The 16,314-nt window shown below is 44.2% G+C and overlaps 3 protein-coding genes across 3 annotated transcripts; 2 read left to right on the top strand and 1 right to left on the bottom strand.

The window, feature by feature from the left end:
• The first annotated feature begins 2,962 nt into the window (after positions 1-2,962).
• LOC106640775 (uncharacterized) lies at positions 2,963-6,060 on the top strand. The gene is given in 6 exon segments (XM_089590816.1): positions 2,963-3,598; positions 3,662-4,221; positions 4,303-4,810; positions 4,879-5,008; positions 5,125-5,280; positions 5,930-6,060. Coding segments are annotated over 6 exon segments (2,121 nt in total).
• Positions 6,061-7,434: 1,374 nt separating this feature from the next.
• Positions 7,435-9,050, top strand: LOC106640774 (uncharacterized). Its single transcript, XM_014354910.2, has 4 exons — positions 7,435-7,510; positions 7,882-8,262; positions 8,681-8,830; positions 8,899-9,050. Exons 1-4 carry the CDS (start codon positions 7,435-7,437, stop codon positions 9,048-9,050), a joined length of 759 nt encoding a protein of 252 aa, XP_014210396.2.
• Positions 9,051-10,084: 1,034 nt separating this feature from the next.
• LOC106640773 (circadian clock-controlled protein daywake-like) lies at positions 10,085-13,905 on the bottom strand. The gene is made up of 6 exons (XM_014354909.3): positions 13,867-13,905; positions 12,619-12,662; positions 11,541-11,743; positions 10,717-10,888; positions 10,382-10,531; positions 10,085-10,304 (listed from the first exon to the last, which is right to left on the bottom strand). Exons 1-6 carry the CDS (start codon positions 13,890-13,892, stop codon positions 10,153-10,155), a joined length of 747 nt encoding a protein of 248 aa, XP_014210395.2. The 5' UTR covers positions 13,893-13,905; the 3' UTR covers positions 10,085-10,152.
• Positions 13,906-16,314: the final 2,409 nt, after the last annotated feature.

Genomic DNA, 16,314 nt, shown 5'->3' with positions numbered 1-16,314 from the left:
TGGTTGGATGTATGATGTAAGCATTGTCAGAGTACTTTTGGAAATCTGCAGAATCACCTCATTAATTTTCATGAAACAACACGGCTATATTTATGCATGAATTGTGGAGCTGCTGTTTTCAAAGATTGTCTTATGTGGCTGCACTTGTACAAGTGCACGATGTCAAGTAAGTAATAAAGAAGCACTAGATTTTTTTTTTAAAATCTAGACGCAGAAATGAAGCATCACTGTATACTTTTTACCATTGAAGTTGAGTCAATAAACAATCAATTTGTTTACCCTTGTCCATTAGTTCTGCATGTAATGTGCTGTACAAAAATTTTATTTTTTATAAAAAAAATAAAATTAAAAAAAATTATACACTGTAGAAGGATATAAAATGTAAATGCAAAACATTTGAGGATTTAAAACAATTATTAAAATTGAAATCGTAATTGAATACAATAGAAAACAATGATCTACATTTAGAAAAAGTTGCGATTTATAAATTTTTTATTAAAAACTTGTTGTTCTTCTTCCGATGATACAATTTTGATGTACAAAAATTATTAAAAAATGTGCAGGTAGGTACAGAAATTTGAAGGTTTTGCAGGGCCGTTCGGTTGGACAGTGCGAGTCATGGACCTCGGCAAGGCCAAGATCGCGGCCCATAGCAGCTATCGAAGAAGAGTTGATAGTATATATTTATGCAAAGGCAGGCCTCATCTCAACTGCTGTTATGGTTTTCCAGTTGTCGTTAAGGAAGAGATTCATCCAGTCGGCGAGTGCCGAACCCCTCAAGTTTAGCAGAGAAAGTCGGTACCTATGTTGTGATTGTCGAACGCCGAACCCTCGCCCGGTACATTATCAGGATCTACCTCTTCGTGCCCTCGACAGTTGGCTTGTACTTCCAATAGAGAAATAATTTAAAATTAAAATCTATACTTTCAGAGTCAAGTCGTCTGTGAATTGAGATTTACACGTAACTGTGTGTTGAGGTGGATTTTTTTTTTTTTTTTTTTTCTATTTCCGAATTTGAGTACAAAACTCAGATTTTCATACATCATCTCGCTAATCCAAAAAATCGGAAACTGTAAACCGTCCTCGTAACACCAATACATTTTGAAGAAATTATTGAAATTTCAATACTTAAATCGGGATTGAAAGTTTTAAAATGTTAAGCTGCTTTATTCGCGTTCAAATTAGCGATACTACGTCGACTCACCGCGATTCACCAGAAAAGATAAACGATAAACATTTATTTATTTATTTTTATTATTATTTTTTTTTAATTTTGAGATTCAAAAATCCTTTTTTTAAGTACTACGATACGGTAAGCGGAGCAGGATACAGATAAACAAAAAATATCTTTGAGAACGACTCTATTTTACGACCACGTCCGGTGGCACTCCAATAATCTTAATACCCTTGTAGATCGACTGTTTGAGTAGAGCTCAATTTCAGAAATCACAAAACCCTGTACTTGCAGGCCGGGGATGTGCATCTCTCTATGTACGGCTTCACCAACTCCACGCTCTGTTCATTGTGAATTCCTTCAGTCATATATTTTAATAAATTATACTACATACACTACGCATTGTTTTTTCAATGGGGACCAGAGAGATTTTTTTTTTAGAAATTTTAATACCAAAATTGAAATTTAACACTGTACAGTACGAGCAACACATCGCAAAGACGGTCGGTTAAAATCTTTTTTATACCCAATGCCGTTCGATTTGCTGATACCGGTATTTCATTTCATTTTATTTTATTTTCATTATTCATTTTCAATTGTTCCGACGTACGACAAATATTTGGCAAAGAGCGAAATCAAAGCAAAATTTTCGATTTGTAAATATCCAATATTGTTTCACACGTGACCCCCATCCTCGCAAGTGGACGCGTAAAAATATTGAGTTTGAAAAATAAAAGGCATTGCGTAACGAGACACGGCGACTCGATCCGATCGAGGAGAGTCTATTTTTAAAGCAACGCGTGGCCAGCGCCAAGCGTGTAAATCCTCTAATTGAAGTTTCGAGCCTCGTTTCGTCGAAAAGAGAAAAACAATTATGCCCAGAGTACTCGCGGGGCACCTTGAAATTCATTGCATTCCTTCGAAAGATCGTCGCCGCGAATCGGGTGACCCGCGTCATCGTCGATCGACCCACTTTGAGAGCACTGATGATTAATTCGTGGCTTCGGCTATAAAAATACACAATGTATATTACACACGAGCACTGCACAACAGCGAAACCAAGTGCATCGTTTTATGAACTAGTAACACCTACACTTGACACAGCGCCTCGATCCCCGGGAAATGAAATTTTTCACCATCATCAGGGTGAGGGGGGGGGGGAATAGCGTCGTGCACGTGTGACATCATCATCGCACCCAAGTACCAAAGGTGCAGGAATATACATCAGATGGAGGAGAAAGAGCCTTGCCCCCTATTGGGCTTGGCGCTGCTGCCCCGGAGTATAAACAGATCATCGCCGGCTCTGACTAATGTCAGGCCTCTTGTATTCCACAAAACTCTGTTGTCTCCTGGCGGAAAAAAAAAAAAAAAAAAAAAAACAGATTACGCGTCAACGCCGCCGGTGGTAAGATCGACGGATCGGTCCGTGGCCCAGTTAGTACCCTTCCACGATAGTGCGTATAAAAAGCCCAGTTAGCCCGGCCAACGTCCGCACTCGGGCGCAACCCCGCACACCGCGAGCCATCGTCTTTTGCACCTGAAAAAAAAAAAAAAAAAGCAAAAAAAATCCTTTGTTAGTTGCACGGCGTTTATGAGGGACGCGCGGGTGTATTTATGTGCATCGCGGTGGGCTGCACGATCCTGCTGATCTGTCTGCTGATAGCCGTGGGCTTGGTGCTGTACCGCGGTCCCCTGTACGCCTGGGAAGTGCGGTCGGTCGAGCGACTCGACTAGCGCGAGGAGAAAAAAAAAAAAGAGGGACTCTCGATTAGTTGAAGCGGGAAAAACATGAAGTTCCCGGGGATCCTGGGCCTGGCCCTGCTGGTTGGCCTCGGCAGCGCGTCCCTCCTCGAGATGTCGCAGGTGCTGTGGTCGCGGGTGCTCAACGGGGGCTACCGTAGGATCGGGAGGTTGGACCCGTTGCGGGTGCCGGTGGTCAAGGTCGACCAGTCGGAGGGTGAGACGAGCTACCGGGTGGTACTGCGCGACCTCGAGGTGGCGGGTTTGAACGGCTCGCGGCTCGAGAGCGTGCACCTAGAGCGGGGCAAGCTCAAGAGGAACCTCGGGGAGGGCGAGGCCGGCTACGTGAGCTACAACGAGCAACGGGATCTAGATTCCGTGAGGTACAGGTTCCACACCCTCGTCAAGGAGCCCAAGCGGCCCCAGTTCGAGAGGATCGTCCAGTACGACCCGAGCTCGGTCAGCATCGTGGACGAGGACGAGGAGTACCTGTCGGGCTACGGTGGCCAGCAGCGACACCAACAACAAGAGGACATCAAGGGTGGCAGGGATCAGCAACAGCGCCAACAGCACCAGCAGGAACAGGACGCGACGCAGTACCAGGAGAGCAGACAAGAGATGACCAAACAACAACTACACAAGGGCTACCAGTCCTCTTACGGGGACATGAAAGTCGTATCCAATGTGAGTAGCTCTCGCACGCCCATTTACTTTGGACGATTGAACTAACGTCCCCCTTATCCCCAGACCACCCCGAGGAACCAAGCCCAGATGCGGTTGCACTTTACCCACCACTACAAGGGACAACAACAACAGCAACAACAACAACAACAACAGCAGGAACAGGAGCAAGAGCAGCAAAAGAGCCGGCCGTGCGTGGGCGCGTGCAGGCCACCAGCCAAGTTGCCCCATCGGCAGGAGGAGCGGCGCTTCGACCGACTCGTCTCGTCGACGGAGGCATCACCGGGTGGCTACGCGCTCAACGCCAATTTCGGAGGGTCCAGCTTCTCGGCCAAGAAGGCCACCGACGATCGAGCCCACGACACCGAGTTCGCAATTAAATCGACCGGAGCCTCGGGAACGAGTTTCTCGGGCACCTACGGCAACTCCCGGGTATCGGTCCAAGGCGGACGCACCGTCGACTCGTACGGCCAGCCGGTCGATCGGTTCTCCTCCTTCACCGGAGCCCACCAACCAGCCTCGCCCAAGGGCTACGAGGCCCACTACTCCGGGGATGGCTCGCGGTACAAGGCCACCTTTGGCAGCGGACGGCTCTCGGTCGAGAGCAACAACGCCAGGACCGTGGGGTAATGACACGCAATCCAAATCGTATATACTCCCGCAACTTGAAGTACAAAAGATGAACGGGGTCACGCGCGTGTGTATAGGTACGAGTGCGACGACGAGACCCACGTGCACCAGGAGGGCCAGTCCAAGGGTAGGGCTAACGCCGAGTCGACGACCTCGCCGTACGTCGAGCAGTTCGAGCCGTACAAGGCGCCGATGGTGCGCCTGGAGAAGCAGCCCGGCTACGTCGACGTGGTGTTCGCGAGCGACCGGCTAAAGAGCAACCCGAGGACCATCGACCCGCGCAACTCCGGGGAGGCCGACGAGGAGGTACATATAATAGGGTAGTCCGAGGGTCGAGCTATACGAGGAGGGGGAAAAACGAAAAAACGGTAAATAACGCGGTTGCAGGGCTACGAAGCGCGGAACTCGAGCGAGTCCGAGCGGATAAGCGACATGCTGAGATACGCCAAGGAGTACCAGGAAAAGCACGGCTACTACGAGGAGGGCATGGAGCTCATATTCCACTTTGGCCGGGCCAACGCGACCGGCAACGAGACGAGCGTCCGCAGGAAGCGCCAGCACGCGTTGACCAGCGACAAGGAAGACGTGAGGAGCTTTGTCACGCGCTTGTGATGGATTTTATTATCCTCCGTTGTATTGGTTGTTTGTTTCAGGACGAGGACGTGATGCACGTGATCGTGAGGATACGGGTGCCCCAACTGAGCGTCAAGTCGAACTACGTGCTGTCGGGAAAAGTTGGCAAGCAGCTGTTGCGGGGCAACGGTCTTCTCGCCGCTAACTTTTGTAAGTGCCTGTACACGTGTATATATGCGTTCTTGCTCGACGGGCTTGCGTAAGCCAAACGCGACACTCGAAGGAACGCCAAATCCCTTTTGAATGATTTTTTTTTTGTCTTTCAGCCGACGTAGTGGCCGATTTCACGATCGAGCTGAAGAAGGTGGGCAACAAGACGCTCGTGGTGCGAGCCGCGCGGGCCAAACTCGTCGCCAAAAACCAAAGCATCAAGCTCCAGGGTATGGACGGAAAGGGGCCCGTCGAAGCCATACTCACCCAAGGTAACTTATATATATACATCATCAGCGACAAACGTAATGCCGATAGAGTAAAAGTCACGATACGCTGCAGGGAGGTAGGCCGTGTTATATATTACATTGCACTGACACGTGTTACGCAAATGCTGGACTATATAATATATTATGTGCTTGGGCTCCGCGTTACGCACTCGATTTCTTCTTTCCGCGTGTATGTGTAGCTCCCCCTTTTTCCTCCGGTTGACGAAATATGCGGATACCTCGCGTGTACAATCGTCGTCCCTTGCGTTGTGCCATTCCGAGAAAGCAACGATCGGTTGATCGAAACGCCCAGGAGGAGTCGGCTCGAGGGTTTGATAATTAACATAAATCTTTGCTCAAGGCGTCGTTAAAGAGATTGGGCAACCGACGGGAAAAAAAAAAAAAAAAAAAAAAAATGGAAACACAACAAACGCGATGCATCGGAATAAAAGGATGATTGCGAACGAGCCTGGGAACACGTAGTCCATCGGCTGGGGTCATCGCGCGTTTGTTTACTTTTCAAAGTAGAACTCGCGAGGCGGTGGTGCTCTCGAGCGTTTCCATATTATAATGTAGCAAATGTAAAATATATATATAATATACCCATCCACATGTAATGTAATCGCTATACATTGTGACGGCCGTGTTGCAGGTCTCATGGCTGCCGAGGCGGTCGCGGCTATGATTGCCGACGACCTGTCGACGAAGGCCCTCAGCGAACGAGACTCCGAAGATGTGGTGTTCAAGATGTACAAGAACCTGCCGGTCATCGAGAAGGAATGATTTTTCCATCACTGAAAACCATATATAACAGCAACATGATTGTTTTCGAGTTGTTTGCCCTTTACAGGGTGCTCCTCGTCTACGCATCCACCTACCTCTTTCTCTATCTATTCGCCATCGTCCTCGTCTCTTTACTCGCATATGCCGTGTCTTACCTCTACTGAAAACTCTTCGTCACATAATATACATGTATACCAGATGCGCACTACCCACGCTCATTGTTTTGACCGTACAATAAAAAAAAATTTTAAAAAATAATTATTTTTAACTTGGCTCGATTTTTTTCCCCCCCATGAGCACCTGTACATACTTGTGTGTATACCTCCGATGGCTTTGTAATTGACGTTATGTAATTTTATGACGTTACATAAAACTATTTTTAATCCCACCCTCATGGTACTTATTGCGAGCGTAAAAGCAATTGCAGTGATGCACATCCATCGATTAAGCACAATGCCCCCCGATGCATATTCGTATAATCACGCTAATTAATGTTATTACCATGTAAAAGAGCTTATTTGTTGTACGGGCATCGCATGAATCGCAATTAAATGTTGTAAAAATGAATGCTCACTGATTAATTTATTTATAGTTTTCCCCACGAACCATTGTGTACGCGTTATCCTATGTGTGATCTCATCATACATACATACACGGACACTTTTTTTCTTTACGATTACATAACTTTTATTGCATTGCAACGACAAATGGATAAATCTAAGGTACGATTAGTACAGCACCGTCCTGCATCGAAACAATGGAAAAACGCGGGTGAGCCGGTGCCGCTGCCCTATAGTTGACACACGCGGTACTCTCGTACCGATCTCTCTCGTGCAAATTATACCGATCCTACTCCTCCACGCGGGTGCTTCCATTGCGTTTCCAGACCCTTATCTGACGATCGTTCCTCTGCATACGCGCGCGCGTTTCCTGTCGCGTGCAATGCTCTCTTCTGCGAAGGCCATCAACCGAACCGATTAGCCGAGGTTGGCCGATTGGGGCCACGCGCGCTACAGATTCGCGACACATCAAAGAACAAGGAGGGAGGGAGAGAGAGAGAAAGAGATGGTAATTATCCTTTACGGATATAGGCACCAGGGAGAGGAGGGACTCCACCGGCAGATACGTTGTACACTTATGGTGGGTGTCCTTTGGCGTTTCGCGTATATCATTCAGCAAAGACAGAGTGGGAGTTGGTTGGTATACGGGAGAAAGTGCAGGCTTAAGTTGATATATAGCGCCGGTGTCGGGACGGTGGTAGCGCATTTCAGCTCTCGCGGGTGTCAATATAAGCCACCGTTGCAAGTGTGCATAACATATATTATAAGTATACTTACAATAGTCGAGCAAGCAGAGCCGGGCCGTCCTGTCAAAATGATCGGCTACGCGAGATTGCTCGTGGCCATTTTGCTCGGCTGCAGCTTATCGAGGACGTCCTTCGCCAAACTACGTGAGTAAATTTCCTTTTTTTTTTTTTTTTATTGGTCCATCAACAAAGTATACTTTCGATGCTCTGCTCGTTGTGCTTCGGAGATTTTCTTGTCCAAGTGAAATGGCTCGTGGAAGAATTTGGAGCGAGACTTTCTATCGGCGTGTGTTCACTCGCGCGTGTAATACGTGACGCAACTTTTAATGCGGACTTTTCACTTTTCATCGGAAACGTAGCGAGACCGGTAACAGTTTCACGCGAGTCGTCAACTCGAGATGGAAGAAAACAAAACATACCGTCACTCTCACCGCGTTGATCGAAGATGCGTGTACATAACGATAAACAAAAACAAAAAAAAAAAAAAAAAACAAAGTCCACGTGATAATTTTCAGCGGATGGTATAACCGGTTGTTCGATCTCGTTGAGCCGGAACGAGTTCAACCAGTGCGTCGTGGACAAAGTTCGGGAAATGACGCCCCACATGATGAAGGGCATACCGGGCATGAGGCTCCCGGCGCTGGACCCCTTCGTCCTCCCGTCTCTGAGCATCGACCGCAGCCTCGACCAGCTCGTCATCAAGACCAACATCACCAACATCCAAGCGACCGGCGCCTCGAACTACGCCATCAACGAAATCGACGTGGACCCCCGGGCCCTCACTCTCGGCATGAAGATCCACATGCCCTTCGTCCAAGTACGGGGCAACTACGAAGTCAGGGGCAGGCTGCTCTTGCTCGTCCTCAACGGCGTGGGCGCGTTCAAGGGCAACTTTTGTAAGTACATTAATAACCCTTACTTCTTTTTTTTCCCCTCCCCCCCATTTTTTCCGATTCCATTGATCGGTAAGTATATAGCGCAGCGATACACCTGCTCTCGGCCGTGTCCCCTCATTCCGGGGAGAAAGTAGAAAAAGCCAGCTGCTTATTATATATTGAATAACACGATGGTTATATTTGTCGCGCGTGATGTAGTTGGTGATTTAATATCGAGGGTTTTTTTTTTTTTTAACAAAACTCGCGTTTACAGCGCGGTTGTTGCGCAAACCAGCGCTGTGACACAATCGGACGGCAACATTATATGTTACGGATTATCCGGGGGCGTGACGATGAGTGCCGGTGACTTTCCATCGGAGAATTCGTTAGAGTCGCTTCGTTGTCTGAGCGCGCATCTATTTTCTTTATTTTTTCCCAGCCAATATAGATGTGTTGGTGCGCGCCAAGGGCAAGGAGGCGGTCGACAAGAGCGGGGTCACGAGGGTCGAAGTCGACAAGATCCAGCTGAAGATTCGCGTTGGTCACGGCAACATCAGGCTCAAGTCGCCACCCCAGCACGCCGTCACTGGTAAGGCATTTACGCCCCTTGGGTGTCGATGATGCCACTATAATCTGTGCTTATGTGTGTATTTCCAGCTGACGCAGCTCAGGCTTTCTTCAATGCTAATCCAAGGCTCGTGCTGGACATCGCCAGCCCCATCATCGAAGACACAGCCGCCACCATCAGTCGAGCTCTAGCCGTGAGGGCTCTAAGTTCACTCACCAAAGATGAAATATTGTTGAAGTAACGCGTGTTTGTAGTTGCGTGTAATTATTATCATTGTTACTACTACTTTTTTTTTTTTTTTTTTTTTTTTTTTTTTCATCAGAAGCATATAGAATATAGGGAAAAACCAAAAAGTTGACAGTGAAAATGTTCTATTTTCGGTGGAGCGTTAGCATCACGTATACTTGATCGACCCAAGCAATTTTTCATTTTGCTTAATTGTGTGTGTTTGTGATATTAAATAAAAGGTATCTCGCAATCAGAGCGAGGCACAATCATCGATAGTGACCGTTGGTAAAATTTTTACTCAATAAATGTCATTTCTTACAAATACCATTTGGCCATTTTTCTCCACTCCCCTACCGAATGACCCACAAACGTTGGCTAATTTACAAGTGCACAGGGAGTTCAAGCTCATTTCTAAAAATATTTTTTAAATTGCACATGTAAACTATCGCAATACATTGCAAAAGAATTTTTTTTGCATATGTTTTTAATGTTATTTGTCGAGTAGCACGGCAAGCTCTTACTATTAATAATACAGGACTCAACGTGTATGTAGGTACTGTAAAAAGCCATTTTTTTTCATTTTATTTAAGTTTTACTGCATCAAATTATCTGCTTAAGGTATTCAAGTATTGTTTCATTTGATTTATCCATCTCCGACAGTCCTGCATATCTAGGGTGACGCAAAATATTACAACAAAATATGAAAGATTCACAGAATACAGAAAGTTGGAATTGTTTGTAGTAATAATAATACACAAGTATTTTTACTGGATAAAATATTTTTTATCATCGTAGAATTTTTACATTGTTTTTTTCATACAAATGCATAACAAAATAAATGGGTCTCGCAACCATGAAAGCTTTGGTATTACCAATCTACAAACTAAAAAAGTGTAATTTGTTATTAAAAAAATAATAATAATAAAAATACTCGACTACATTTTTTTTAGATTGTACGTTCAAAATGCCTTGTGTTAAAAAATAACTCTCCTACGTAAGCCTTAGTTAAAAAAAAAAAAAAAAAAAAAGAAAAAAAAAAAAAAAGAAAAGAAAAATAAATCAACGACTTGTTATGTGTTTTGGTTGCAATCTAATTAAAAAAATAAAATTCATTATTATAAAGGAAACAATTCATTGTAGGTGAACGACCGTGTAATTTTATTAGCCACATTCGTAAATAAATCGGAGAGGGATTGCTCCAGTACGGGTCTCAATTCATCCAAGAATATCGCACTGTTGGCGTTCAATATTTCGTTGCTTGCTGGACCTGAAAATCATGGGGATTTTTTTTTTTTTCTAGATTAAATCCATGCTATGTGACAATCAAAAGGTATATCTACTCACCAAGAATAGGATCTCCTCCAAAGAGATTGCTGAGGTAAACTTTGGCGCTTTTAATGGTTATATCTAGTTTCATCTTATTAAAGCTCAGATACGTGTCGTTGTTCCGGTGAATCTTGCGAGCAGTGAGTATGACATCTGACTTATAATCGGCTAAAAGAAAAATCATTTTCAACTAAAAATTTTGCAATTATTTTAGATTATTGTTAAGCATTTTCGCATCAAAGAGACGTTGTCTGTTCATGTTGTCAAAATAACGTTTCTCCAAGTGAATACAATAATATGGCACATGGTACCGATGGATGGGGGGAAGGGGTGTAAGTTAAAAATCTTCGTACTGAAATTTCCCGAAAGATCTCCACTCCCAGCCAGCCTCAGGAGCAGTAGTCTCGCGTCGATGGAGTATTTTCCCTTGAAAGTCAGTCGGTCGAAGCCAACTTTAAATGTAAACTTGACATTGTCGGTGTCCGCTTTCAAATCTTGCACTTTGAACGTTGACGGTCCGTATACCTGAAAATGTCATTACCAATATTGTCCTGTTCTCATAAAAGCAACTTTTTCCTCGACTTACTCCGATTATTCGTATCAGATATGTACCACCTATCAAGTGGAAGAGTTTTTCAGACCATTTGACTACTCCAACAGGTTTAATTTATTTCAGGATCATTACCACACTATACTTCAAGTAACCATCATTTGAAACTAATATTTTTGCGATCAAAAAAATACTGAGTCGAAAAATTTCAAACAACTATTCTACCGCACAATCGCGACGAATTATGAAAAAAAAAAAAAAAAGAAAATTCTGCACGCGGTACGCGTAATATCCCACAGACTCGATACGCGTGGAAAACAAAAAAAAATAAAATAAAAGAAGGAATCACACTTCGAGACCTCGTTCGATAAAATCAGTGTTATTCCCGGCAACGCACAATTTACAAGTGAGATTCATGCAAATTTAATTTTGCGTCGATTTTTCCCTCGCACTGAAAAATAAACGAGAGCAGACGCTTTGCGAGCCTTTTTTGTTCTCCCGTACGAGGAAAACAGTGGTTGTGGAAAATTAAGTATCATCAATGAATCGAGGCGCATCTAGAGCAAAGCCTCTGGATAAAAAATTTTTAGAAATTAAGGTGTACATGCCAAGTGCATGTATACGTACCTTGAGGCCGGTGACGTTGATGTCGAGACGCGCTCCGTGGGGTCCGCGCAGGAGCCTGATCTGGTCGAGGTAGAGGGGCTCGATGGCCGGGGCGTCGAGCTCGGGAATGCCCTCCGACAATTTCTCCCGCAACAGTTCGATCGAGTTCGTGATGCAGGCATCGATGTTCTCGTCGTACCTTTTGCAGGCCCTTATGTAAGGCGCTGCACCCAAAGCGCCGCCCTTTTTATTATCAATCAATTGTTTCTGTCTAGCGTGTTTTTTGGGTTGCATTGGGTTACATTGGGAAGCGAGGATCGGTTGAAGACATTTTACTTTCGGTAAATGCACGTGTTTTCTTTTCTTTTTCTTTTTTTCATCTATTTGCTACTTATAAAAGGAGTACTAGTGGTGTATGTGATTCTTGTACAACGTATATGTTGTAGGGTTGTTACCCATAAATACAGGTATATCGAGTACTAAAAATAAACGGTATATAGTTATGTTAAAAAATATGCTGTGAAAAAATAAAGACACAACTCAACATCCGGACAAATGGCAAAAGAAGAAGTAAAAAAAAGGTATGATGAAAAGCTAATATCAAAAATAGATTTTAAAAAAGGGGGGGGGGGTAGAGAAAAAGACTAGCGCGATCGCGACTATACGTCAAACTACCCGGCAAACACGTGAAGGGCAAAGGCGAGCACGTGGAAGACGATGAGGTAGAGGATGAGCGCGTAGCCGGCGAGGTGGTACCGAGAGGCTGCGCACTCTTTAAAAAAGTCTTTAAAAAAAACTTTGTAAGTCATTCCAAGTCTTTCAAAGATCTCGGAAGTCTCCAAAAGACTTCAGAGTGCGCAGCCCCTCGGGTGGTACACCACCGGTTTGCTCGGCGTCGCCGCGGCAGGGATTACAATGGCCGAGCCACTGCTCCAGCCGCACCACCACAGCCCCCCGGCTCGCCTTGCTCTCGTTGCCACCTTTGCCGCCGGCTCCTCCCGCGCTATCATTACCGATTCGCGCGGTGATGCCGTTTGTCGGTGATGATGGTGATGGAGATGGTGGTGATGCGGGGGATGGTGTTGGTGATGGTACTCACGTAACGCTCCGAGCGCCGATCCCGCGAACAGTGAGGCCGCCAGGCTGCGAACAGACAACAACAGACAGAACGATTCATGATGTACTCTGACGCGCATCATTTTTGCCGATTTTTTTTTTTTTTTTTTTTTTTGCCTCTACCGCTATAGCATTAGATGGAGAAGTGATTAAATTAATTTGCATTTGTTTTTTTTTTTTCATCAAACGCATGGATAATCGACATTCAGAGGAAAAACATTGAATTGCATGCTATTAAAAGGCATAATCACACGCACCCATAGTAAACATTACCGATTCAACGATTCCTATAGGGAAAAAATTTACGCACTGGACTATACACACCAACTATAGTAATGATTGGCGCGAAAAAACACTCCCCCCCGTGACTTTCAAACACGCAGTCCGCGTCTACTTCACGCGGGTTTATAAATTGTCAAATTTCCGAGTTGATTGCGAAATTTTCTACAATAAATGCCGCGCGATTTCCGGCATAAAAAACGTGTATACGTGTACAGAGCGCAATACAGAGATCAATCAGCGCGAATGATGATAATGGCACGGCTGAGAGATGCCGCCGCCACAGCTACTGCCTTTCGTTTTTTCGCAAGTGGCCCGCGCTCACCGCGAGCCGTAATGGGCCGCGTTTCGCAAAGTATTTGCACAATCGACTGCTCCATCTGATTTTCCCGGGTACTGGTGTATACACGAGTGTTATTTATATGTTCACCGCGTTACGCAACGGGCGGATCCTTTTTTTTTTTTTTTTTTTTTTTTTTTTTTTTTACGAGGTGCAATTTTCCACCAAGCACTCATCACACGATCCCAGCTTACATACAGGAAATAACATACGCACTGCACACGCGACGATCAAAAAATGTAATTACTGCTCGGTTGTCGCACTCTGTGCACGTATATTACGCATCGACGAACGAGTCGGTGCGGTGTTTTGTGCGTCCGACACCTGGATTGCATCGGCGAGCTTTGGAGAAACAAAGAAACTAGATTGAGCAATGACTTTACTACGGCCATTAGTGCCCCGGTCGCACCGATAAAACTACCCATGCACTTATTTCGGGGATAACGTTCACTTTCCTTCCTCGAATAATTTTATAGTTGGAACAACCGAGCGAGTGTAGATTACACTTGAAGACACACAAAGGTGGGGCAAACGTGCAAAAAAGAGAGAGAATATAAAAAAAAAAAAAAAAAAAAAAAAGGCAAAGAGAGTAATACTTGTGACAATGCGTACCACACGCGGATAAGAAGTGCGAACATGTCCACTTGCGGCGATCGGACACTCGTCTCTGAGCTGCCCTATTCGCCAAGAAAAGTCCCAAGCTCCCGCTCGGCGTTTTTACGGGGGCCGTCTCTGTACATACACGCGCCATATCTTTACATCTATGTGTACATATATATTTGTGCAAGTGTATGTATATATATGTACATAGACGCATGCACACCTGAAATTCGCAAAAGTTTGAAGTGGAAGCCCGGATTCCATAGGCCACACGCTCATACGCTCGCTGCATTAGGTCGCTTGATTACCTCGTGCCACTTGCCCGCCATTGGTCCAGACTCTCCCGCGGCTAACGCTGCGCTGCACCACGCACTCCAGGTGTGCATGTACATACGCACACACAAATATGCTCTTACGTATAACGTGAGCTCACGCACGGGGTCATATGGTACACATCGACCAAACGATTGCCTCATAATATAGGCCTGTGTGCACATGGGTACGCGAGATAGGCTGGCGCTGTCTGGGAAATCATAGGAACCATTTTTCCATTTCCCCTCGGTGCCCACGGTACGTACGTGCACTCCGGTTTCGTTGGCTCCTCGCAATAATCAGCCGTACCCCTACTTCCGAGAGCATAGGTATACACACCCCATTGGCTGGTTTTTGTGAAATTTCTTCTTTGGAAGCTAGAAAAGTTTAACACACCTCCACGTACGAGGCGGTCTTTTTTTTCGTTCTTGTTGTTTCATCAGTTCTTTAATGAAAAAAAAAAAAAAAAAAAGAAAAACTGAATGGCCATAGGAGATTCCCCGAAAGTGTGATAAAATGTTCGCACCTCTCAAGGCACTGTTTTTTTTTTGTTTACGTAACGCGAGACGTAACCGAAACATCCACTGATGTAATTTCGAATATATGCGTATGCGTAAGAAGATAACGACACCGTTTGTGCGCGTCGGAAATGTATATGCTTGCATACACGTATACAGATTCCCCCCAAAAAGTAATACATTGAAATCCATATAAGTATTATATCACTAATGTCCCTAGTCGGAGTGTGTTTTAAGATTTAAGTCTCCATTGCATCAGTAGTAACGCATTTATAGTCGGGATGAAAATACAATTATCCGTACCTATGTATGTTGTGCCGAGTAATTTTCAGTGAATCTTAATTTCACGTTTTCAACGAAATCCTAGTGATTACGGCTTTTTTTTCGCACTAATGAAAAACTGTGATTGATCCCGTTCAAGGAAAGATGAGAGTGTTTTATTTCGTTTTTTTTTTCTTTATCGGTGCTCGTTTTTCTCGCTAAAATATTTTTTGCCCCTTTGGTGCGTGAGTTTCGTGAATTGCTACAAATTGGGGATTGAAGGGGCACCCCTGGACATGAACAGCGAATTTTGAAGACGCAAGAAATCATTTCTCTCAATTTCGGCATTTCAGGTTGTCTATTCGGACGTTGCTGGCTACGAAGATGAAGCATAATGGTGTATTAGCAATGTATTTTTTTTTTTTTTCAAGTATGTTGTTTGCAAAGTAATAAATCGCAAAGAAAAAATGTTGTTTAGTTGTAAGTATGGTATTTCATATTAATAACAAACAAAGACGAATAAATATCTTCAAGGTTGGTACGAAAGGGACAACGTCTTTTATAAAAAAATCAATTCCAAAATCAATTAAAATTTTTCATATTTTAGAGCGACTTTCTCTTTTGATCCGCTCCAGTAACTCGACTGTGGTACCAGCATCCAGCCGCGTAACTATATGCACAATGTGGTTAGCTACTGTTCGTGAAACGATTCGACAAATCCAACAACCGGAAATTTCCACACCTAATGCATACATATATGCATTTAATGTGCCATTTTTATATTTATTTGATTTCGCAGTTAGTTTTCTGTAGGTGACTAATACCTGATATGTATATGATAATGAGCGCGACTTGGTCAGGAAGTGGAGTTTTTTTTGGGCACGTGTAGGATGCAATGGAAAGTTATAAACGCCAAATAACTAGTGTCTTTAAGGATGGCGTAAGAGAAAATTCTGCAAAAATATCTCGTCATCCGTGGAAAAAAAAGTCCAATAAAAAGTTACCCGGTCTTTTCACACGTGTTGAAAGTACCTCAGTGTTTCTTCATTTCATAACATTTGTGTATGGTGACGCACATAAATGGATTATATGTAGGTATATTTTCATCCATCTTCAATTTTCATCAAAGTACGATTTGGCAAGTTCATAAATATAGCGAATTTCAGAATAAAGTGTATAAATTTTATTTTTCCAAATCCGCAGAAAAATTTTGGGGAGTCGGTCCACTACCTGCGTAGTACAAAGTATATACGTACTGAAATATATTTGGAAAAATTGGGTAAAGAAGTATAAGAAAAGGCCAAATTACCATCTTTTGATACATGTGAGATCGTGACGGAAATTATGCATTATGTAGCGGACGAAACGA

This window comes from Copidosoma floridanum, unplaced genomic scaffold (genome assembly GCF_036245765.1).
Source record: "Copidosoma floridanum isolate Cflo_tuat_1 unplaced genomic scaffold, Cflo_Japanese_pri ptg000013l, whole genome shotgun sequence".
In the NCBI taxonomy this organism is placed as follows: domain Eukaryota; kingdom Metazoa; phylum Arthropoda; class Insecta; order Hymenoptera; family Encyrtidae; genus Copidosoma; species Copidosoma floridanum.
This window is presented reverse-complemented; position numbering and strand designations above follow the sequence as displayed.